Source organism: Pongo pygmaeus, chromosome 1 (genome assembly GCF_028885625.2).
Source record: "Pongo pygmaeus isolate AG05252 chromosome 1, NHGRI_mPonPyg2-v2.0_pri, whole genome shotgun sequence".
NCBI classification, from domain to species: Eukaryota; Metazoa; Chordata; class Mammalia; order Primates; family Hominidae; genus Pongo; species Pongo pygmaeus.
Window position 1 is genome coordinate 41,877,499 of NC_072373.2, and position 26,301 is coordinate 41,903,799.

Sequence of the window (26,301 nt, forward strand, 5' to 3'; positions counted from 1 at the left end):
AGGCTTGGAGTTTCACAGATTACTCCATGATAACCTGATAATCACTCATTGTCGTTATTAGAAACCCAGTCTTCTAATGCAATGCCTTCCTAACTCTGACCCTGGAATAGCAAGTAAAACAGCTCCCAGTTTGGAGTGGAAAAGTGGGAAACAGCTGGCAAGAGAACAGAGATTGTCCTTTCATCTCCACATCTGAAGATGATGTGATGGCGTGAAGAAGGCTCAAAAGGGCAGTTTGGGCTGCTGAAGAGTATGCGTGAATATTCTAGGGGAAAAAGGAAAGAAGAGAGGACATAATTTTTGTATGCAATTGTTGAAAATTCTCAATGACTGTTGGGCCCCGATGCGCTCCTAACTCTTACTGGGTGCTGGCATTTGGAGGCTGCCAAGATTCTGTGTTACATTTTGGGATCAAGTGCTTTGTTGCCCATGCTGGTCAGCTCCCGTGTAGAGATGTGCACCCCGTGAAGAGCACTAGATGGACATAAACAAGGTAATGACCTTGCTGGAAATATTAACAGCAGCCATCAGGACCCCAGCTCAGAGCCCAGAGCCCATGACTAGCCAGATGATATATGACTGAATTTTTTAAAAAATGCTGATTTTTACATTTTCAGTCCTATTACAAATTTCACTGTTGATGATTTAAAGAATTTACTGAAATGATTCTTAAATGATCCTAGCTTTTTATAATAAGCTTTTTGTTACTTGCAATTTTTTCTGGGACTCTCTAAATTACTCATATTCCTTTTTGCTTGTAAAATATGATTTTTTTTCCTGAGATGGAGTTTCACTCTTGTTGTCCACTCTGGAGTGCAATGGTGCCATCTCAGCTCACTGCAAACTCCACCTCCCAAGTTCAAGTGATTCTGGTGCCTCAGCCTCCTGAGTAGCTAGGATTACAGGCACATGCCACCACGCCCAGCTAATTTTTGTATTTTTAGTAGAGACAGGGTTTCACCATGTTGTCCAGGCTGGTCTCCAAATCCTGACCTCTGGCGATCTGCCCGCCTCAACTTCCCAAAGGTGCTGGGATTACAGGTGTGAGCCACCGTGCCTGGCTGATATTTTTTGCTTAATGTGTTACCTCTATATTCATAACCACTAGTTATACTTGCCTTTGAACTTGCCAGTTAATATATGTTCCAGTTTCCTCTTCATATCTCATGTTATTAGTTCTATACGTTTCTTTCCTTTCTTCCTATGTGAACTTTGAAAGTTCATCTCTCTGAATGTGTGTGTGTGCGCCACACCAAATCTCCCCTTTTTAGACTGATTCCCAACCCCAATTTCAATGTCCAGCAGGTCAGGCAAGCTCATACTCACCCTTCATCACAAACAAAATCCACTTTTGCTCCAAGCTGGAGGTTTACTGGAAATAGCACACGGCCATTAAGAAGTTGGCCCGTGAAGTCCTCACAGGATTTCACTGGAGAAAAAGAAAAATGAACAGAAATCACTGGCATGTGGAGAATAAAGACACAAGCTAAAAATACCAAGCCAGATAAGAGTCTAGTCACCTTCGCATCTGGGGGCTGCAGGGCTCCAGTCTCCCTGGGGTGTGCAACGCAGAGACACAGCCCCTCTGAGGTCGTAGCTGGGCTCACAGCTGTAGAACACTTCCTGCCCGGGTGAAAAGTTGTCCTTGTCCCTTTGGGTACGCTCACCATGCAGGACATCTGGAGGCGGCTGACATACTGGGGAGAGAGAAACAAAGTACTGCTAATTGTGTGAAAACAACTTTTTTCTCACTGTTAAACTGGCCAAGGGAACAATAATTACAAATCTATATATAATAATAAAATTAGAATAACAGCCTTATTACATTGATAAACTAAATACACAGGGCAAGGAAGATGTCTTGCCATCAGTCATAGAACTGACACATGGCACAACTGTGACTAAAACAGAGGTATCCCCAATTCATTGTTTTTCATCTGAAGTATGCCACTAAGATTTCCCAATGGATAGTTCCTTCTAGAATGCTTCCAATTACTGTTCACCCAGTACAAAATTGGGAGGAATGATGGATTTTTATATCTTCATACTTCCTGTCTAGAAAGACATCACCAATTTAGTCTTGCATTTTAGGCAATAAAGGAGTGCCCCTGCCCATGTCTCATCTAATAGGTCCCTCCATCACCTATCACACTGGTGCAACAAATAGCGTCCATACATCTATCTCATCTCCTTTCAAGTCTTCTCTCAGCGGCCACCTGTAAGGAACTATGGGTCTCCTCTCTTCATGCTATGCAGCAAGGTGCTGCCTAGTCATTCATTTCACTTCAGTGAGAAGGCTGGAAATTGTCGAACAAAATCTGAAAGACCTACTGTCACCATAATGAGAGTGTAATTTAACGCAACATATTGTAATGGCATCTCAGGTGCTCTCTTAATATAGTTGATCTGATCTCAGGAAATCAGAACACATTTGAATCTCAACTAAGTTACATAAAACTGTTATAAAATGGAAAAAATGGTTTCAGTTTGTCTTTGAGCAGATCGGTTCCCTTTTCTGGACTTCAGGTTTCTCAAGCATCAAATGGGGGATTGGACTAGAAAATAACTTCTTTAGGGAGTTTGTGAATACTCTGATGCTGTAATGTCCATTTTCAGGGCTCATCACCCAGTGTTTCCCTTGACTAAATAATGCCTGCTGATGTAATATTGAGGTGATGTGATGGTTAAATTTCTGTTGGCCCCCAGCCTCACACTTCTGCACTGTCTTTTGACAGCTAGCTATGGAGGCCTTAAAACTACAATCGTTCATCTTCCTTGATAGCTGGGCTCTGGTTAGGTTCTGCCAACTGGAGGCATATATACCAAATTAAAAAGCAGGATGATGCAGAATCTGTTCTACTTCTAGAGGTGGCTCAGGCAGTGGCAGTATAGATAGCTTCAGTGAGCAGCTGCAGCTTCAATTGTAACGATGCCAGTGACTTTGGCTCCAGCAATATCAGCTGCATTCTGGCAGCAGTGGTGGCTCCTTCAGTATTAGCAGCTTACAGGGAGCTGCCTGCTCAGTGGGAGGGGCTGGCCATTTCAGCATCAGTCCAGGCTCCTGTGCTCTAGACTGGGAGCCACAGCAGCTCCCTGATCTCTGGTAACTTTGCCTTCGTCCTATTGCTTTTCCTGCCCTTCTAACATCTTTGTGACCTATTAGCTGTGATATGGTTTGGCTCTGTGTCCCCTCCCAAATCTCCTGTCAAATGGTAATTCCCAGTGTTGGAGAAGGAGCCTGGTGGGAAGTGACTGGATCATGGAGGTGGTTTCTAATGGTTTAGCACCATCACCCTAGTGTTGTCTTGTGATAGAGTTCTCTCGAGATCTGCTTGTTTCAAAGTCTGTAACACCTCTGCATTGCTCTCTGTCTCTCTCTCTCCTGCCAAGCGTATGAGGATATTCGTGCTTCCTCTTTGCCTTCCACCATGATTGTAACTTTCCCAGCCATGCCTCCTGTACAGACTACAGAACTCTGAGTCAATTAAACATCTTTTCTTTATAAATTACCCAGTCTCAAGTAGTTTTTTATAGGAATGTGAGAACAGACTAATACAACCTGCATGAAATCCCTCCCTCCTTGAAAGTATCTAGAGTAAGTTTTGATTTCATGACTGGATGCTGATGAGCAAAGCCAAGGCTCTGGAGTGAGGTGGACTTGCAATCCAGTTTTTTCTGCAAGTTAGTGTCTTAGAATGTTATCTGATCTCTCTAAGGCACATATTCTCTGTAAAACATAGAGGCCGGGCGGGGTGGCTCATGCCTATAATCCCAGCACTTTGGGAGGCCAAGATGGGTGAATTGCTTGAGCTGAGGAGTTTGAGACAAGCCTGGGCAGCATGGTGAGACTCTGTCCCAACAAAAAAATATAAAAAACTTAGCCAGGCATGGTGGCATGCACCTATATTCCCAGCTACTTGGGAGGCTCAGGCAGGAGAATTGCTTGAGCCAGGGAGGCGGAGGGTGAAGTATGCCATGATGGCACCACTGCAGTCCAACCTGAGTGACAGATCAAGACAGTATCTCAAGCAAAACAAAACAGACAAACATAGAACAACTGGTAACTACCTAATAACTTTGTTTTCAGGATTAAAATTCACACATAGCCTGTATTATAGTGCCTGGCCAGAGGAATCACTCATTTTCTATCAACTATTATTATACTCAAAGGTAATTGATAGATCTTTTTATAAGCACCCCAGAGAAACATCATATTCCTTGCCCAGGTTGAGCTTTGCTTCTCAATTTCAGCTCATGTGCATGTACACACACGTGAATTTCATGCTCACTACTTAGAAAATTTGCTCCTCGACCATGCTCAGCACGAATCCCTCCCCCTGAACAAACACTAATCTCCTGATCCAACAGCAACGCATGTCACTGGCAGGGCCCTTCTAGGCCTCAGTCAGACTCACCCCTGGAGCAGCTTGGTAGCTCTGGCTCCCATTTGTTCAGGGCCCGGCACTTCACACGGGGGGGTCCTTTCATGACAAAGCCAGGCTGACACCTAAACTCCACAACTTCATTTAAGGAAAATAAGCTTTTGTTGTCAGATACCAATATTCCATTTTCTACATTTGGAGGTGTGCATTTATTAGGTATAATGCACTGAGGGGCTGGGCCACTCCAGATGCCCACTTGATCTTCATTGCTGGTGCAGTATATGGAGGGCTCACCCACCAGCTCAAACACCTTTCTCCCTCTGCTTCCAGGATTGCAGCGGTAGGTCACCACTGATCCGTAGTGAAAATACTCTCTGTTGGTGCTAATGAAATCTCCATTGGCGATGGTGGGGGGTAGCCCACAAGGAATTCCTGGAAAAAGAGACAGCAAATTAACCAAAACAAAACCTTGGGAAAGAGTCTTGCTCTGTCACCCAGGCTGGAGTGTAGTGGCACGATCATGGCTCACAGCAACCTCCACTTCTCAGGTGAAGCAATCCTCCCACCTCAACCTCCTGAGTAGCTGGGATCACAGGCATGCACCACCGTGTCTGGTTTATTTTTGTATATTTAGTAGAGATGGGGTTTGGCCATGTTGGGCAGGCTAGTCTTGAACTCCTGGCCTCAAGCAATCTGCCTGCCTCCGCCTTTCAAAGTGCTGGGATTATAAGCGTGAGCCACCGTGCCCAGCCTGGTTTGTTAAAATCATACTTTATTGTAAATTTTGCCAACAGTTTTTTTTTAAATTCCAAATTACCAGAAGTAAATATTGACAATATTATTCTCATCTAATATTTGCTAATGTACAGACATGTTCTTACAGTTTTAAAATATTATAAGCTCTGCTCTACTCAGTTAAGTTTATTTCACTAAATGTGTCCATGTATTATTAGAGTCCACTTTTTTTTTTTTTTTTTTTTTTTTAACAGAGCCTCACTCTGTTCCCCAGGCTGGAGTGCAGTGGTGTGGTCTTGGCTCACTGCATCCCTTGCCTCCCAGGTTCAAGCAATTATCCTGCCTCAGCCTCCTGAGTAGCTGGGATTTCAAGCATGCGCCACCTCACTCGGCTAACTTTTGTATTTTTAGTAGAGATGGGGTTTCACCATGTTGGCCAGGCTGGTCTCGAACTCCTGACCTCAAGTGATCTGCCCGCCTCAGCCTCCCAATGTGCTGGGATTACAGGCATGAGCCACTGTGCCTAGCCTATAGTCTATGTTTTTATTTCTCCTGCTAAATGAGAATTTAACCATGTTATCTCACCATTATTAATTTAGTTCTGTCTATATAGAAGGCGTGTGTCATTATTCTATTGGTTATTAATATAATAAAGCATATACCATAGCATTTTTTTGAGACAAGGTCTTGCTGTGCTGCCCAGACTGGAGTGCAGTGGCATGATCATGGCTCATTGCAGCCTTGACCTCTCTGGCTCAAGCAATCTTCCCACCTCTCAGTCTCCTGAGTAGTTGGGACTATAGGCGTGTGCCACCGTGCCCGTTTAGTTTTTGCATTTTTTGTAGAGACAGGGTTTCACCATGTTGTACAGGCTGGTCTCAAACTCCTGGACTCAAGCCATCTGCTCACCTAGGCCTCCCAAAGTGCTGGGATTACAAGTTTGAGTCACCACACGTGGCTCAGTATAACATCTTTATTAAATAATAAGAACAAAAGCTCTGGAAGAACTAATAAAGACAAAGCACAAATATACAATATTACATATAATAAACACGATACTTAGAGATTCAGAAGTAATAAAAAGAACTGGATACTGATCTACAGCCATACCACCCCGAATGCACCCAATCTCATCTGATCTTGGAAGAACTGAATACTGTGTCCTACTCTACTGTAGGGCAGTGCCCAGCCAGTATATTGCCCTTCTACAAAGTTTGTTCCCACTTGTCCTCCCACCAACTGGGTTTGAAATTGCTGATTTCCTCACACCATCACTAAACCCAGGATTATACACATTTTATATTCCTTGTTAGCTTGCAATTGCTCATTCCTCTTTGCTCCCCAAAATGTAGAAAGCTCATCTTCCAAACAACTCACAGGGAAGATGGCATGATCCTGTTTAGACAAAGGATAAGGAGGAAGAAAGAGCTGCATGGCTTGAATATCTGATGTGATACTAAGAGCTTGCAGAGAGGATATGGGGTTTTTTTCACTGACTTTGTATTTGTTGACTTCACTAAAGAAAATGCTCTTCAAACTGGGAGGTGTTCATCCAACAGAGGATGAAATTGGGGGACTGTTTAAGTGAGCTAAAGACTAGTTTAAAATACATTAGACCCTGAGATAAGAAAAAAAAAGTATTTCTAGGTGAAGGTGGAAGTTTGGAATGCTGTGAGCCATTTTAAGGATATGACTGGATTTTTCAAATATCAGAAGGATACCATTTCCAAGAGGGATGAAATTCATTCTTTGTAATTCTAGGAGGACAACTCTAGGATTAAACGGTGGGGTGAATGGGGAAAGAGATTTCGACTCACGTTGACAAATTGGCGGCTTCGTGCTCCAATGGGCAGTATTGCCTGAGAGGATACATTCAGCAGATGAGTGACCAATGAGTCGGTGCCTGAAGGCAAAAAATGGAAAATAATTGTGCTGTACATACCTCATCAACTTCCTGACAGCATGCATATGTGGCAAAGCAGAAGGATTACAATGTAGGAGAAGTCTAAGGCCTAGCCTAAACTTTACCTATTGTTCCCAGCTTTTCTACTTCTTTTTCCTATTCTCTCACTATTGAAAGAGATATTTCTGCTGTAACTTCTCCTGGCCCACATTGCTTCTTAATATCTTGGCTTCATTGTGGACTGTAACTGGCACCAAAATAAAACAATTATTTTGTAGACCTGTTAGACAATTTTTTTCTTAAATTCTATCTTTCTCTAAATATTATTTCTGCCATTTTTTGTTTGCATTTTCCCTTAATTTGTGTGTGTGTGTGTGTGTGTGTGTATAATACTATGTCATTTTACTTGAGACATGTTTTTTATAAATACAAGATTTGTTGCTTTTGATCCTGTCTAGGAGACTTTGTCTTTCAACAAGAAGATTAAACCAAAAGTATTGAGATAAATGATATATTTGATTCGCTTTCATCATCATTCTTTCACTGCCTTTTTCATTGATTTCATGATACCCAATGGTGAGGATGTGGAGAAAGCAATGAATAAAGTGACCTGACCCAAACATGAGGGAGCTTATTTCTGGTGGAAGAGAAAAATGCATTCCTTGCTATTCCTTTTCCTTCCCTCTCACTTACTATATGGAACAGATAGATTCAAATATTTTAGTCATTCTAATAATTTGGAAATTAAACTTAATATTTTTTCCAGTGAGGAATTTCATTTTATATGTGTGCATGTGTATTATACATATACACGCGACACATATTTAAACCTATTTTCTCAATTTTAGAGTCAAACTCTATATAGTCAGTCTACTCATCTTTTCTCTAATGTAAGTCTAGCCTATCTTTTCTTGCTGTCTCACATTTTCTAGTTTTATTGATATGTTCTATGAGTTCAGAGAGATTATTAATAAATTATGATTACATTGCCAAGATTTTGTGCGTATTTTTTTTTATTGTTGTTGTTTCTTTTTACCTATATCCTATCTCATTGAGATTTCCTTTGGAATTCATCATTCTCCTTTTTAAAAATTTGCCTATGAATTGCCTGGGAAACATACTTAAATGGTACAATTTTTCTGTCTTTGCTTAGCCTTTAATGTGTACCTGGAGCCTCTAGGTGTGAATATAAGCTTGGCTCAATAGAAATGCTATCTTATACAATTTAGTGTTGTATAGAATCAATGTGGTGTCAATACATTTATTTCTTTTGCAGGTATTACATTTTCATGTTTTATTTCTGGAATCTGAGTTTTTTTCTCTATCCCTGAAACACAGAAGTTTCCCTACTGATGGCTAGGTATGGACTTATTTGTTCACCCTTCTGGAATTTTTGCTACCTGTATTTTGAAACCTGACATTGTGTTACATATGTCTTCTCTTTTTCCTTTTTTGAGACAGGGTCTCATTCTGTCATCCAGGCTGGGGTGCAGGGGTGCCATCAAGGCTCACTGAAGCCTCAGTCTCCTGGGCTCAGGTGATCCTCCCACTTCAGTCTCCTGCCTAGCTGTGACTACAGGCACATGCCGCCATGCCCAGCTAATTTTTATACTTTTTTGTAGAGATGGGTTTTTGCCATGTTGTCCAGGCTGGTCTTGAGCTCCTGGGCTCAAGTGATCCTCTTGCCTCGGCCTCTCAATGTGTTGGGATTACAGGTGTGAGCCACTGTGCTTTCCTGTCTTCTCCTTTTCATCTTTTCCCACTGCATTCAGGGAACATTTGGTTAACTCTTCTTACTCTTTGCTTTAATTTTCTGCAATATTCATTGTGATATACATATATATGATATAGATCACATGTATGAAATGAAATATATAAACTCACTGAATACATATATTCATTCATGTACACATTTCATGGCTAGTTTCACAGAAGTATTTGTACAATTGAATCTTGTTACAAATATGAAAAGGAGAGTGTTCTGAAAGTTTCCCTGGTTTCTTGGCAGTAAATCTCCTTTGTAAAATTTCTCCTGATTTTTCAGACTGGTCTCTTTTACATGTATTTCCTGTTTCTTCTCATAAGCTCAATGGTTTTCTGCTTCATGTCATAGAGAGGTTCCGCACTTATTCAGCAATGCAAGATGTGGAGGGTACAGTCAGGAAATTTATCAATTGTATTTAAAAATGCTTAAAAAAAAGAAAAAAGGAGACATTGGATTTATTCTAATTTTTGTCAGATTCTAGGTGCTGTGGTCTGTGAGGCCTATGCTGGCAAATGTGCTGGACACCACAAACTTCTTTTTGGTGTCTGTTGTGGTGGCACAAACGTAGCCCCATTAGCTACCTGGCTTAGCTGTTCCCGTGAAGAGAGAGATTGAGGCAGAGCCTCCACTGTGTGCTGAGCAAGGGTGAGCACCAACAGCTGGACCATGCGCTGTGAGCACCTGAGGCCTGAAATTTTCAAAGGGGCTCTGTTATAGGTTGAATTGTGTCTCCCCCAAGTATGTTGAAATCTTAACCTCCAGTCCCTATGGATGTGATCTTATTTGGAAATACAATCTTTGCAGATGCAATCAAGTTAAGATGAGGTCATTAAGGTAGGCCCTAATCCAGTGTGACTGGTGTCCTTATTAAAAGGGAAAACATTGGACACAGACATGCACACAGAGCACAGCATATGAGGACACAGACCCAGAGGGAAGATGGCCGTATGAGAACAGAGACAGAAATTGGAGTTCTGCTGCCACATGCCAAGGAAGGACTGTGGCTCCAGAAGCTGGAAGATGCAATGAAGGATCCTACCCTACAGGATTCAGAGGGAGAGTGGCCCTCCCAACACATTGATTTTGGATTTCCAGTCTCTAGAATGGAACTCCAAAAACTTCTGTTGTATTAAGCCGCCCACTTCGTGTTACAGACATTCCTCAAAGATATTGCAAGTTCAGTTCCAGACCACCACAATAAAACACATATTACAACAAATGAGTCAGATGAATTTTTTGATTTCTCAGTGAGTCTAAAAGTTGTGTTTATACTATATGGTAGTCTATTAAGTGTGAAATAGCATTATGTCTAAACAAAGTCATACTTTAAAAAAAGGTTGATTGATAAAAAATGCTAAAGATTATCTGACCTTCAATAATTTGTAATCTTTTTGCTGGTGGAGGGTCTTGCCTCAAGGCTGATGGCTGCTGACTGATCAGGGTGGTGGTTGCTGAAGGCTGGGCTGGCTGTGGCAATTTCTTAAGCTGAGACAGCAATAAAACTGCTGTATTGATTGACTCTTCCTTTCACAAAAGATTTTTCTAGCATGCAATGCTGTTTGATAACATTTTACCCTCTGAACTGCTTTCAAAATTGGAGTTAATCCTCCCAGATACTGCTGCTGCTTTATCACCTAAGTTTTTGTAATACTCTGTATCCTTTGTGGTCATTTTCGCAATGCTCATGTCATCATCACCGGGAAGAGACTCCACGTCAAAAAAACCACTTTCTCTGCTGATTCATAAGAAGCAACTCCTCATCTGTTCAAGTTTGATCATGAAGTTGTAGCAATTCAGTCACATCTTGAGGCTTCACTTCTGATTGCAGTTCTCTTGCTATTTTCACCACATCTGCAGTTATTTCCTCTGCTGAAGTCCTGAACCTCTCAAAGTCAGCCATGAGGGTTGGAATTAACTTCTACCAAACTCCTGTTATTGTTGATATTTTAAGCTCTTCCCATGAGTCATGAATGTTCTTAATGGTATGTAGAATGATGAATTCTTTCCAGCAGTTTTCAACTTATTTTGTTCAGATCCATCAGAGGAATTGCTCTCTGTGGGGACTCACCTTACAAAATGTATTTCTTAAATAGTGAAATTTGAAAGTCAAAATTACTCCTTCAGCCATGGGCTGCAGAATGGCTGCTGTTGTTAGCAAGCAGGAAAACTCCATTCATCTCCGTGTCCATCTCCATTAGAGCTCTTGGCTGCTTAGGTGCAATGTCAATGAGCAGGAATATTTTGAAAGGAATCTGTTTTTCTGAGCACTAGATCTCAACAGTGTGCTTAAAATATTCAGTAAACTATGCCACAAACATACCTCTGTCATCAGGCTTTGTTCTTCCATTTATAGACACAGGCAAGGTACATTTAACATAATGCTTAAGGGCCCTAGGATTTTTAGAATCGTCAGTGAGCATTGACTTCAACTCAAAGTCACCAGGGGCATTAGCTCCTAAAAAGTCAGCCTGTTCTTTGAAGCTTTGAACCCAGGCATTGGCTTCTCCTCTCTAGCTATGAAAGTCCAATAGATGACTGTTTTGTCTACACGGAAAATCTGTTATTTAGTGTAACACCTTCATCAGTGATCTTAGCTAGATCTTCTAGATAACTTGCTGCAGCTTCTATATGAGCACTGGCTGCTTCACCTTGGACCTTTATGTTATGGAGAGGGCTTCTTTCCTTAAACCTCAGGAACCAAATTCTGCTAGCTTCCAGCTTTTTTTCTGCAGCTTCCTCACCTCTGTCAGCCTTCACAGAATTGAAGAGAGTTAGGGCCTTGCTCAGGATTACGCTTTGGCTTCAGGAAATGTTTCTAGGTTGATCTTGTATCTAGACCATTAAAACTTCTTCCGTATCAGCAATAAGGCTGTTTTACCTTCTTATCATTTATGTGTTCACTGGAATAGCACTTTATATTTCCTTCAAGTATTTTTGCTTTGCCTTTACAACTGGCTAGCTGTTTGGCATATGAGGAATGGCTTTTGGCCTATGTTGGCTTTCAACATGTCTTCTTCAGTAAGTTTAATCATGTCTAGCTTTTGATTTAAAGTAAGAGATGCATGACTCCCCCTTTCATGTCAACACTTAAAGGCCAGTGTAGGGTTATTAACTGGCCTCATTTTAGTATTATTGTGTCTCAGGGATTAGGGAGTCCTGAAGAGAGGGAGAGAGAAGGGGAATGTCTGGTCCATGGAGCAGTCAAAGCACGCACATTTATTGATTAAGTTTTCTGTCTTATATGGGTGCAGTTCGTAGGGACCCCAAACAATGACAATAGTAACATCAAAGATCACTGATGACAGATCACTATCACAGACATGATAATAATGAAAACATCTGGGATATTGTGAGAATAACCAAAATGCTACACAGAGACACGAAGTCAACACAAGCTGTTGGATAAATGATGCCGACCAACATGCTTGTCATAGCGTTGCCACAAACCTTCAATTTGTAAAAAGCATAACATCCACAAAGTACAGTAAAACGAGGAAGGCCTGTAGTTTTTGATGGCAGCCCTAGCAAGTGATCCTGCTGTTATCATTAAGATTTGTTCTCTCACACAGTTGCTACATGGTCTTCCCTTTTTTCCAGCAATGTCTACTCTGGGTTAGGGTTGTTTGTGTGCTTTGACTACTACACTTCTAATTTTTTTTCCTTCCCATCCAGTGAATGGCATACACTTTATATGTGCACTGCCCTGGTTTCCAGCAAGAACACAGATTTTTCCCCTAATCTTCTCCTATGTTTGTTCATTTCAATCAGGAGTTAACACCTGTGTTCAAGCCTCTTAAGAGCAGTTGGCAATAACCTAGTTTCCTTCCTGAGATGTGGCTAGAAGGTAGTATTGCTATGCTGAAACTCTTGAACCAAGAGATGTTGCTGCCAACTCACCCTGTAGTACAAGAATAGTTGATTCTGGATCCAACCTGGGTGTCTGTGATCACATGCACCATGCCATTCACTGGATCTGGAGGAGTTTTACATGATTTACCTATGGGAAAGAAAATATTTTGGAGCCAGGTAGAGTAATCTGAACTCTCTTCAGTATGTAAGGTCTCAACCTGCATGTAGCTTTCTGAAGAAAACACGCAGTTCTGATGGTTCCACAGATTCTGGCACCTTGAGAAAACTCACCAGAGTGCCTCAGGATTAGCCACCTACTAAGACCCACTTTCAAAAAGACCTTCCTTCCAGATCTACCTAGATCTAGATTTAGATCTGTGTAGAGACCTTGCATCCCTTATCAAAACGTAAAAGTCACTTTTGGCATTATTTACTACCAATATATTTCAATGTTTGCAAAGGATTTCTTCTCACCTAGTTATTCAAACAGAATTTGTCTTCCTACACCATTTTTTTTTTCCTGATCTAGAGTCATCTATTATTTTCTTTCCCATAGGGAATGAAGATTTTCTCTACAAATATTCCTTGAAACATTCTCATAAAGTGAGCATTTCAAGCAATAATCAAGGATGACCTACAAGAAAAACATCCACCTATCTGCACACTTTTCAAAAAAGGTTTCTCATATTCCACATTTGAAAAAATCCAATAAGAAACTTTTGCAGACATGGGAAAGACCCAGTGTAAGTTTACTCACGTTTACAGACATCTTTGGGACTCGACCAGACCAGGTTATCTAGACATGTGATAGAGAATGGCCTCCCGTAGTACTCAGGACGGCATTCATACTTTAAAGATGTCCCAATGGGAAAGTCAGATGCATTGGTTTGGGTTTTCAACTTAGCAAACAGAAAATGATCTGGGGCTTGACAGTGACCTAGAGACCAAGAAATCAAGGACATCTGAGTTAATAAAAAGATACCCAATGTGTTTCCTCTTTTCTCTTCCTTGGTAGATTTGATGCCAGAAGAAAAGAAACTTTTAGTTGTAAAACAACAACAACAACAACAACAAAAACACACACCGATAACTCCCCTGTAAAATGGGAGGGAAAGTTCCATTAGCAAAGGCTTATAAGAAAGTGTATTATCTGGAAGACTAGTCTGCTATCTGGTCTTTCTACTCATATAATTTATTTATTTTTATTTTTAATTTTTTTTTCTATTTTTAGTAGAGTTGGAGTTTCACCATGTTAACAGGCTGGTCTGGAGCTCCTGACCTCAAGTGATCTGCCCACCTTGGCCTCCCAAAGTGCTGGGATTACAGGTGTGAGCCACTGCGGCCAGCCTATTTTTATTGTTTTTGAGATAGGGTCTCACTCTGTCACCCAGGCTGAAGTGCAGTGGCACAATCTCGGCTCACTGCAACCTCTGCCTCCCAGGCTTAAGTGATACTCCCATCTCCGCCTCCCGAGTAGCTGGGACCACAGGCATTTGCCACCACACTCAGCTAATGCTCATATAATTTAATGTAAAGATAGCTCCGATTTAATTTTTCACATTTTTAGGAAGCCAGAAAGAGTTCTTCTGCCCAGGTTCCACCTTTCGTGTCTGCTTTCCTTGTACTTCAAGGCATCAAAACTCCAATGAGAGGCTGACAAGCATGGGTGGAAACTCAAGACGTTTCCTGGCAGAAGGAGCCACTGATTTTCTAGGTCAGATTTCTAAGCCAACCATTTCAATAAGGGGATTCACAGGCATTTGTTTTTAATTCATATGATTCTAATGAAGGACTTTCCCACCACTCACCACCTCCCTCTTTTTTCATCAGTCCCTCCATCTGCAAAGGTCATCAGGATCTTATGTGTTGACCTACCTTAGAACCATTTATCATTGGTTTGGCATTCCATTGTGGCAAATGCACACACACTAATAAATGCTACATTGTAATTATGGAAATATGGAGGGCCTGGGCTAGATATTCTGAACCCATTTGGGATGTGGGGAAATGAGCACTAACCCAGAATTCCACAGCGAGGGGCAGGGCTGCTCCAAATCCCATTCCCTTGAGGGTCACTTGTGCAGCGGATGGTGCTCTCTCCAATGAGGTCGAAGGTCATCCCTCTGTCTGGGTGGGGGTCGCATGTGTAATTTACTGCTTTTCCAAAGGGAAAGACTTCCAGAGGTTTTCCTGTGTGTCTCCCATTAGGAATAACTGGAGGACTTGGACAAAAGATTTCTAGAAAAAAGGCAAAAGCTCTAAGTTTCACTCAGGAGTTTCACCAGAGGTATTCTGCAATTACAGGGTGCTATGATTGGTGTTGCTGAAAATATGCTAAGAAGATGACAATAGACATTAGGACTTTGAAGAGTTGGATTAAATGAGATGTCAATGAAAATGTGTTACAAAGTACAACAGAGATTTGTCTATCCTGAATCTTCCAGATAGTAACGGTTCCTGGACAATAGAAACTTTACAACTTTAATGAAGTAGCAAAACATTTGAAGAAGAAAAATAACCATTTTGAAGGGTTACCTATTCCTTTAGTCAATATATATTAATTGAGCACTTATCCTGTGTCAGCCCTTCATCAGGATCCTGGGGACACAGTGCTGAGGAAGGAGCCTACGTTCTTAGGAAATATTTCTCAAATGTATATATGTGTGCTAATCATCCTAAATAGGTGAAACCTTTCGCTGATTACTTATTGATATTGATCATCAATCTCAGTGATAACAATAGCTCTGTCACAGTGAATTGAAACATAGTCAGGCCATGATAAAAAAAACTCCAAATGGATTCAGATTGCTTTGCTTTTGAAAATGTCTAGGTCTGTTGATGATTTATTTTCTCTTTTTACTCTCTGGGTCAGGTTTCAAGTTGTTACTCCTTTCTAGCATCTACTGATTTGTTTAGAACAGTCTCTTCCTCATTTCTAATTGGCATTTTTCATTAGAACTGGAATTTGGAAGAAGCTATTTTAACTAGCAAGAGTTATGAAAAAATAAGAGAGAGCTTGAGTAGTCCAGTCAATGAGCTTTTGTGCATGATAGTAGAACAGACATTTGTCATGCTGCTTCAAGGAGCACTGGATTTCTTAGACAGCAAGAATCTCTACATAAGTTACATTCTTCCAAAATTTTACTCTAAAAAGCACTGCAAGATGTCCAAGTACATTTCTAACAACATAAACATTTTAGTAAAATTTCATGGTTTTCTAAAGAAACATGTTTTCCAATCATTAGAATCAAGAATTGAAGCAAAGTTCTATCTTCCATTGGGGAAATTATAAATGGGTAGACTAGGAGAAATCAGTAGTCTACTGATTACTGAACATATGAGGCTCATTTTAAAAAAATGACTAATTATGAATCTCTTGGCATAAATTATTTAGGTACATGTTTTGAGAATTTAAGGAGTCTCAAACTGCTCACCCTGTCTAATGTTGCTCCCCATTTTTGCCTCATTCCTCAATGCTTTGCTCTATTGTCTCATAGCATTGAATTTATTATTTTTCTTGTCCCTCTCCCCACCTGAGTAGAAACAACATGGGACAGGGAATTCATCCATCTTGTTCACTGATATAACTCCAGTGGCTAGATGAACATCAGGCACAAAGTATGTGATCAATAAATATTGATTAAATAAAGGCATGTTTAATATTTGTGTATTATCATATACATATATATATAAATTGTAGACTGACTGCACCTTGATGGGAGAACAAAATGAAAAAGAAAGAAGGGAGGAAGGAAAGAAGAAAGGGGAGAGGAAGAGAAAAAGGGAAGAAAGAACTGAAGGAAGGAAGAGAAAAAAGAAAGAAAAAATAGAGAAAGAAAGCAAATTGTTAAAGCTTCACATTATTTAATCTCTCCTGACCTAGAAGCACACGACCAAAGGATTTATTGCACTAGAACACAGAATACAGAAGGACAGAGACAGATCAGATGGTTGCAAAGACAGGTGATGTACACATTGATTCATAACCAAACATTATTAAAATAAGCAATTTTTAAATCGATAATTCAGACTAGAAAATTGAAGAATCACATTGAGGGAGGCCATAGGGCAAATACTGAACAGATGAAGGGGAGAGATTGGCCTGAAATGTTACTCCTATTACTCACGTTCACACACTGGAACACTGCTATTCCAAAGGCTTTCCGTTCCAGCCAAGACACAATAACTAGCAGAGCTGCCTTTTAATTGAAATCTAAAGAAGAAAATAGGAGTGAATAGTGAGCTGTTTCAGCCAAGAGGACACTTAGTTCACAATCTAAGGCCCAGCCCCAAATCTCATGATTTTGAAGACCTGAGGCCAGCAGACGGCAGAATTGCACAGGTTACGTTATTCTGGAACAGTCACAGCCTCCAGAAGGGAGCAATACAGAATGGCAAAATGCAGTAGCTTGGTCACATGATAGTCCTGCTTGAATTGAAAAAGCTAGTCATGACATAGATGCCATCCCCTTGACCCAGGACCCAGGCTTGGAGTTTCACAGATTACTCCATGATAACCTGATAAATCACTCATTCTCATTATTAGAAACCCAGTCTTCTAATGCAATGCCTTCCTAACTCTGACCCTGGAACAGCAAGTAAAACAGCTCCCAGTTTGGAGTGGAAAAGTGGGAAATAGCTGGCGAGAGAACAGAGATTGTCCTTTCATCTCCACATCTGAAGATGATGTGATGGCGTGAAGAAGGCTCAAAAGGGCAGTTTGGGCTGCTGAAGAGTATGCGTGAATATTCTAGGGGAAAAAGGAAAGAAGAGAAGACATAATTTTTGTATGCAATTGTCGAAAATTCTCAATGTCTTTTGGGCCCCGATGCCCTCCTAACTCTTACTGGGTGCTGGCATTTGGAGCCTGCCAAGATTCTGTGTTACATTTTGGGATCAGGTGCTTTGTTGCCCATGCTGGTCAGCTCCCGTGTAGAGATGTGTACCCTGTGAAGAGCACTAGATGGACATAAACAAGGTAATGACCTTGCTGGAAATATTAACAGCAGCCATCAGGACCCCAGCTCAGAGCCCAGAGCCCATGACTAGCCAGATGATATATGACTGAATTTTTAAAAAAATGCTGATTTTTACATTTTCAGTCCTATTACAAATTTCACTGTTGATGATTTAAAGAATTTACTGAAATGATTCTTAAATGATCCTAGCTTTTTATAATAAGCTTTTTGTTACTTGCAATTTTTTTCTGGGACTCTCTAAATTACTCATATTCCTTTTTGCTTGTAAAATATGATTTTTTTCCTGAGACGGAGTTTCACTCTTGTTGTCCACGCTGGAGTGCAATGGTGCCATCTCGGCTCACTGCAAACTCCACCTCCCAAGTTCAAGTGATTCTGGTGCCTCAGCCTCCTGAGTAGCTGGGATTACAGGCACTTGCCACCACGCCCAGCTAACTTTTGTATTTTTAGTAGAGACAGGGTTTCACCATGTTGTCCAGGCTGGTCTCCAAATCCTGACCTCCGGTGATCTGCCCGCCTCAACCTCCCAAAGGTGCTGGGATTACAGGTGTGAGCCACCGTGCCTGGCTGATATTTTTTGCTTAATGTGTTACCTCTATATTCACAACCACTAGTTATACTTGCCTTTGAACTTGCCAGTTAATATATGTTCCAGTTTCCTCTTCATATCTCATGTTATTAGTTCTACACGTTTCTTTCCTTTCTTCCTATGTGAACTTTGAAAGTTCATCCCTCTGAATGTGTGTGTGTGCGCCACACCAAATCTCCCCTTTTTAGACTGATTCCGAACCCCAACTTCAATGTCCAGCAGGTCAGGCAAGCTCATACTCACCCTTCATCACAAACAAAATCCACTTTTGCTCCAAGCTGGAGATTTACTGGAAATAGCACATGGCCATTAAGAAGTTGGCCCGTGAAGTCATCACAGGATTTCACTGGAGAAAAAGAAAAATGAACAGAAATCACTGGCATGTGGAGAATAAAGACACAAGCTAAAAATACCAAGCCAGATAAGAGTCTAGTCACCTTCGCATCTGGGGGCTGCAGGGCTCCAGTCTCCCTGGGGTGTGCAACGCAGAGACGCAGCCCCTCTGAGGTCGTAGCTGGGCTCACAGCTGTAGAACACTTCCTGCCCGGGTGAAAAGTTGTCCTTGTCCCTTTGGGTACGCTCACCATGCAGGACATCTGGAGGCGGCCGACATACTGGGGAGAGAGAAACAAAGTACAGCTAATTGTGTGAAAACAACTTTTTTCTCACTGTTAAACTGGCCAAGGGAACAATAATTACAAATCTATATATAATAATAAAGGTAGAATAAGAACCTTATTCCATTGATAAACTAAATACACAGGGCGAGGAAGACATCTTGCCATCAGTCATAGAACTGACACATGGCACAACTGTGACTAAAACAGAGGTATCCCCAATTCATTGTTTTTCATCTAAAGTATGCAAACTAAGATTTCGCAATGGATCGTTCCTTCTAGAATGCTTCCAATTACTGTTCACCCAGTACAAAATTGGGAGGAATGATGGATTTTTATATCTTCATACTTCCTGTCTAGAAAGACATCACCAATTTAGTCTTGCATTTTAGGCAATAAAGGAGTGCCCTGCCCATGTCTCGTCTAATAGGTCCCTCCATCACCTATCACACTGGTGCAACAAATAGCGTCCATACATCTATTCTCATCTCCTTTCAAGTCTTCTCTCAGCGGCCACCTGATATAGGGTGGTAAAGAACTCTGGGTTTCCTCTCTTCATGCTATGCAGCAAGGTGCTGCCTAGTCATTCATTTCACTTCAGTGAGAAGGTGGGAAACTGTGGAACAAAATCTGAAAGACCTACTGTCACCATAATGAGAGTGTAATTTCACGCAACATATTGTAACGGCGTCTCAGGCTCTCTCTTAATGTAGTTGATCTGATCTCAGGAAATCAGAACACATTTGGATCTCAACTAAATTACATAAAACTGTTATAAAATGGAAAAAATAATTTCAGTTTGGCTTTGAACAGATCAGTTCCCTTTTCAGGACTTCAGGTTTCTCAAGCATCAAATGGGGGATTGGACTAGAAAAATGACTTCTTTAAGGAGTTTGTAAATATTCTGATGCTGTAGTGTCCATTTTCAGGGCTCATCACCCAGTGTTTCCCTTGACTAAATAATGCCTGCTGATGTAATATTGAGGTGATATGATGGTTAAATTTCTGTTGGCCCCCAGCCTTACACTTCTTCACTGTCTTTTGACAGCTAGCTATGGAGGCCTTAAAACTACAATCGTTCATCTTCCTTGATAGCTGGGCTCTGGTTAGGTTCTGCCAACCGGAGGCATATATACCAAATTAAAAAGCAGGATGATGCAGAATCTGTTCTACTTCTAGAGGTGGCTCAGGCAGTGGCGGTATAGATGGCTTCAGTGAGCAGCTACAGCTTCAATTGTAACGATGCCAATGACTTTGGCTCCAGCAATATCAGCTGCATTCTGGCAGCAGTGGTGGCTCCTTCAGTATTAGCAGCTTTCAGGGAGCTGCCTGTTCAGTGGGAGGGGCTGGCCATTTCAGCATCAGTCCAGGCTCCTGTGCTCTAGACGGGAAGCCACAGCAGCTCCCTGATCTCTGGTAACTTTGCCTTCGTCCTATTGCTTTTCCTGCCCTTCTAACATCTTTGTGACCTATTAGCTGTGATATGGTTTGGCTTTGTGTCCCCTCCCAAATCTCACGTCAAATTGTAATTCCCAGTGTTGGAGAAGGAGCCTGGTGGGAAGTGACTGGATCATGGAGGTGGTTTCTAATGGTTTAGCACCATCACCCTAGTGTTGTCTTATGATAGAGTTCTCTCAAGATCTGCTTGTTTCAAAGTGTGTAGCACCTCTGCCTTGCTCTCTCTCTCTCCTGCCAAGCATGTGAAGATATGCGTGCTTCCTCTTTGCCTTCCACCATGATTGTAACTTGCCTGAGGCTTCCCTAGCCATGCCTCCTGTACAGCCTACAGAACTCTGAGTCAATTAAACTCTTTTCTTTATGAATTACCCAGTCTCAAGTAGTTCTTTTTTTTTTTTTTTTTTTGAGATGGAATCTTGCTCTGTCACCCAGGCTGGAGTGCTGTGCTGCAATCTCCACTCACTGCAAGCTCCGCCTCCTGTGTTCAAGCCATTCTTCTGCCTCAGCCTCCCGAGTAGCTGGGAATACAGGTGCCTGCCACCACGCCTGGCTAATTTTTTTGTATTTTTTTAGTAGAGACGGGGTTTCACCGTGTTAGCCAGGATGGTCTCCATCTCCTGACCTCGTGATCTTCCCGCCTTGGCCTCTCAAAGTGCTGGGATTACAGGCGTGAGCCACTGCACCCGGCCTCAAGTAGTTCTTTATAGGAATGTGAGAACAGACTAATACAACCTGTATGAAATCCCTCCCTCCTTGAAAGTATCTAGAGTAAGTTTTGATTTCATGACTGGATACTGATGAGCAAAGCCAAGGCTCTGGAGTAAGGTGGACTTGCAATCCAGTTTTGTCTGCAAGTTAGTGGCTTAGAATGTTATCTGATCTCTCTAAGGCACATATTCCCTGTAAAACATAGAGGCCAGGCACGGTGACCCATACCTATAATCCCAGCACTTTAGGAGGCCAAGGTGGGTGGATTGCTTGAGCTGAGGAGTTTGAGACCAGCCTGGGCAACATGGTAAGACTCCACCTCTACAAAAAAATATGAAAAACTTAGCCAGGCATGGTGGCATGCACCTATATTCCCAGCTACTTGGGAGGCTCAGGCAGGAGAATTGCTTGAGCCAAGGAGGCGGAGGGTGAAGTAAGCCTTGATGGCACCACTGCAGTCCAACCTGAGTGACAGATCAAGACAGTATCTCAAGCAAAACAAAACAGACAAACATAGAACAACTGGTAACTACCTAATAACTTTGTTTTCAGGATTAAAATTCACACATAGCCTGTATTATAGTGCCTGGCCAGAGGAATCAATCATTTTCTATCAACCATTATTATATTCAAAGGTAATTGATAGATCTGTTTATAAGAACCCCAAAGAAACATCATATTCCTTGCCCAGGTTGAGCTTTGCTTCTCAATTTCAGCACATGTGCATGTACACACACATTGTGAATTTCATGTTCACTACCTTGAAAATTTGCTCCTAGACCCAGCTCAACACAAATCCCTCCCCCTGAACAAATACTAATCTGCTGATCCAACAGCAACGCATGTCACTGGCAGGGCCCTTCTAGGCCTCAGTCAGACTCACCCCTGGAGCAGCTTGGTAACTCTGGCTCCCATTTGTTCAGGGCCTGGCATTGCACACGGCGGGGTCCTTTCATGACAAAGCCAGGCTGACACCTAAACTCCACAACTTCATTCAAGGAAAATAAGCTTCTGTTGTCGGATACCAATATTCCATTTTCCACATTTGGAGGAATGCATTTGTTAGGTATAATGCACTGAGGGGCTGGGCCGCTCCAGATGCCCACTTGATCATCACTGCTGGTGCAGTATATGGAGGTCTCACCCACCAGCTCAAACAACTTTCTCCCGCCGCTTCCAAGATTGCAGCGGTAGGTGACAACAGATCCATAGTGAAAATACTCTCTGTTGGTGCTAATGAAATCTCCATTGGCGATTGTTGGGGGTAGCCCACAAGGAATTTCTGGGAAAAGGAAGAGCAGGATAAATAACAGTCAGTTTAAATAATGAATGACAGAAATCTCATGTATCACTAAACTATAGCTATTTTTACATTCATTATTTGCTTTTAATCTTTGCAAACACATAGGTACATTTTTATAAAGTTGTAACTTCAGTGGGCATAATATGATGTGTCCTGCCTTTTTACTGATATGATTTCCTATAGTATTTGAATGCACGTATTAACTCAATCCACATTCTTTTCATTTTAAATAGCTCTTTGATCACAGTGTTATAGTGTTTATACAGTTTTCTCCTACTCTTTTCCATTTGCTTTCTTAATTTCCACTTTTGTTATTAACTGAGGTTAGCTTTTTTAGAAAAATAAAGTACAAAAACATTTGCTGAAAGGTAAATTATAAGGGATGAGAGAAGACACAAATATACACAATAGGAAAAAGAATTTAAACATATTTTTATGTATATGAGAATATTTATAAAACTGTAGACTACAGGGGGTTAAATATTTTGAAAATCTAAATGATATAAATGGAAATACAAATTACCAAAATTCATTCAAAAATATACTTCCAAGTATAATTTCAGGGTTTCACAACATATAAAAGATATGAAGCTTACCAACTCATTTCATCAAATCTAAGTTTGATATCATAAGATGGTATCTGTGTAAAAGTGATCATATATTAGTCCACAAAAACCCCTAAATACATTTTAAAATATAGCAGTAGTAGATAGTATACTGTGTTGCTATAAACTAGAACACAATTTCTTCAACCCAAATCCTGAAACATTTGAAATTAAAACTGAGTGAATTTAATTGGATAAATTTAGAAATGAATGAACTAAAATTAAAAATAAAAATTTTTCAGGCTCTGCTTCTAGTAATAGTAATCTCAACAATTCAAATAAAATATTGCTCCAACCATCCACCCTCAAGAAAGACTAGAAATACTGGAGAATTAAAAATATTTATCTGTGAAGGCATCAGAAAGCTAACAAACTAGTGAAGCATTCCTGGGCCATGATCTAGGAGAAGATGAGAATCCAGTTGAGAGCTGGGTATTTGGGCTTGGCAACTGGGCTGCTTATTGTTTGGGAATGGGTAGCTGAATCAGGAGGGGGCAACTGAGAGGCTGAACAGACTTTTGATTTTCTCATGAAGTTAAGGGACTACAATGGAAGTCCAGGGCCTGACCCAAATGGAAGGCCTGGTAATACCTTCTGATGTGTTCTGAGGCTGCAAGAACTAGGCCCTGGTAATCAGGGTTAAATGAAAATAAATCTGCTGTCTCAGAGACTGGAACTAGTACTTCAAGTACTGGTACTGTGGGTGGCCCCAGAAAATCACAGTTCCTGAGACTGAATTAGAGTGGTCCTAGATTGCTTGTCCCCAGATGCCTGCAGAAACAATGACAAAAATTCCATCTGGAAGAAGATGGGTTATCTAAGGCCTTGAAATTATTTCTACAGACACATTTTCAAATATAATTCCTGATACACAATCAAAGATAACCAGATACTTGGAGAGATAAAATAACACACACAATTACTGATGATAGAAACTGACCCATTAGAACTACAGACCTGTTCAAGGGTATAATTGAAACTTGTAAGAATTAGAAACTATTAAAAAGAACGGGGTGGGATGTGGTGGCTCATGCCTGTAATCCTAACACTTCGGGAGGCTGAGGAGAGTGGATCGCTTGAGCTCAGGAGTTTGAGACCAGCCTGGGCAACATGGCGAAACCCTGTCTCAACAACAACAACACAAAAAATATGTATATATATACATCCGGGTGTGCAGGTGTGGTGATGCACACCTGCATTCCCAGCTACTCGGGTGGCTGAGGTGGGAGAATTGCTTGAGCCTGTGAAGGTTGAGGCTGCAGTGAGCTGTGATTATGCTACTGTGCTCCAACCTGGGCAACAAAGTGAGACCCTGTCTCAAAAAAAAAAAAAAAAAAAAAAAAAAGGAGAAAGGAAGAGGACACAGATTTGGAAAATAAAAAGTCTAGAATTGTAAAAGTAAAATATGATTGCTGAAATTAAGAATTTGTGTGAGATTAATAGCAGGTTAGACTCTCTGAAAGAAAATCAATGAACCGGAAGCTAGGACAGAAGAAAATACTCAAAACCAAGCACCAATATATAAAAAGATAAAAAAATACAGACTAAATACATAGAAGAATAAAGCCTAGCATGTTTAACTGAAGTCCCTCAATGAGAAGAGAGAGATAACTGAGCATAAACAACATTTGAAGAATTAATAACTGAGAATTTCCCAAGACTGATGCAAGACATCATTAAATTACAGATTCAAAAGGCTATACAGGCCTGGCACGGTGGCTCACACCTGTAATCCCAGCAGTTTGGGAGGCCGAGGTGGGCAGATCACCTCTTGTCAGGAGTTCAAGACCAGCCTGGTCAACAAGGTGAAACCCCGTCTCTACTAAAAGTGTAAACATTAGCCAGGCATGGAGGCACAGGCCTGTAACTGCAGCTACTTGGAAGGCTGAAGTGGGAGGATAACTTGAACCCAGGAGGCGGAGGTTGCAGTGAGCCGAGATATCGCACCACTGCACTCCAGCCCAGGTGATAAGAGTGAAATTCTGTCAAAAAAAAAAAAAAAAAAAAAAAAAACTATGCAAACCCAAGCAATACAAAGAAATTCTTACCTAGACACAACACAATAATATTGTAAAAAATCTGTTTTAAAGTGTAATCCATTTTAAAAGCAGCCAGGAAACATGGACAATAACCTTCAAAGGAACCACAATTAGAAAAATGTTTAAAGAATTTGTTGTCAGAAGATCTACAATACAAAAATGCCAAAGAGACTTTTTCAGGCTGAAGGAAAACAGTTTCATATAGAATTGATAGAATTGCAATAAGAAGGAAACACACCAGAAAGAGCTCATATGCGGGTATGTTTTCATTTAGGATCTTTATGATAGAGAAAACCTCTTCAGTGATTAGAAGAAACATATTACGGGCTGGGGGTATGGCACGCCTGAAGATCACACAGAGGTTGGTCAGTGCGAGGAGACAGAGAGAGAGAAGGGGACCCACCGGCCAATGCCTTTACTGGGGACCAGAGTATGACCCAGCATCCTGCATCTACAAGCCAAGTTATCTCCCATGGGGAGTTCTAATTGGTGAGTTTAAAGAAAGCAGGCACATGTTCCAGGCAGTCATGCTGCGACTGAGAGGTGGTCACGGCAGCATATCTGCGAAGTCCATGCAGGGCACAGAGGTCAGGGACGCTAGTCAAGTAGGTTTTATCTAGCTGTCCCATAGAGAGGTGGTCACCAGGAGGCAGTTGTATAAGGCAGATATCTGGCTCGACCACGTTGAAAAACTGGGAGGAGGTACAGAACTAGAAGGGGCATTAAGGGTGACTAAATCCTGCTTCTGGCATGAGAAAGCTAAACATATTCTAAATGGATGCTGAGGCAACATAAAAATTCTAAGAATTCACTACGGTGTAAATATAAATAAATACTGTTTTTATAAAGACAACAGTGTCTTTGAAATATAGAATATATGTAAATTGTTAAATCAAGTTTAGCCTAAAGCCTTACGTAGTTTAAGCTCAGCCTAAAGGTTTCTCTGTACACTGCAAACTGTAACAAGTGAAGATGTAAACAGACCACAGACTACTCTTACGCCAATCACCGAGTTTTGGCCAATCAAATGTGGCCAACTGTTTGAACGTTTTCAAATAAGGCAAACGCTGAGCTATAACCAATCGGCTGTTTCTGTACCTCACTTCTGTTTTCTGTACGTCACTTTCCTTTTTCTGTCCATAAATCCTCTTCCACCACGCAGCTGGGCTGGAGTCTCTGAGCTTACTTTGGCTCGGGAGGCTGCCTGATTTGCGAATTGTTCATTGCTCAATTAAACTCTTTTAAATTTAATTCAGCTGAAGCTTTTCTTTTTGCAAAACGCATGACAACAATACAAAAAGAGGGGGAGGACATAAATGGAATTAACTATTAATAGTTTCGGTACTTGCGTTGTTTGGAGAGTGGTAAA

General features: G+C 41.1%; 1 protein-coding gene across 1 annotated transcript in view; it reads right to left on the reverse strand.

The window, feature by feature from the left end:
* Nucleotides 1-26,301, reverse strand: part of CR1 (complement C3b/C4b receptor 1 (Knops blood group)) — a 164,629-nt gene that overhangs the window by 78,839 nt on the left and 59,489 nt on the right. The window contains exons 26-36 of the mRNA XM_054485890.1: nt 21,869-22,267; nt 18,640-18,816; nt 18,446-18,548; nt 16,762-16,847; nt 14,654-14,872; nt 13,392-13,571; nt 12,683-12,782; nt 6,935-7,020; nt 4,416-4,814; nt 1,521-1,697; nt 1,327-1,429 (exon numbers count right to left, since the gene is read on the reverse strand). Coding sequence (XP_054341865.1) covers nt 1,327-1,429; nt 1,521-1,697; nt 4,416-4,814; nt 6,935-7,020; nt 12,683-12,782; nt 13,392-13,571; nt 14,654-14,872; nt 16,762-16,847; nt 18,446-18,548; nt 18,640-18,816; nt 21,869-22,267 — 2,029 coding nt within the window. The remainder of the gene's footprint in view (nt 1-1,326; nt 1,430-1,520; nt 1,698-4,415; nt 4,815-6,934; nt 7,021-12,682; nt 12,783-13,391; nt 13,572-14,653; nt 14,873-16,761; nt 16,848-18,445; nt 18,549-18,639; nt 18,817-21,868; nt 22,268-26,301) is intronic.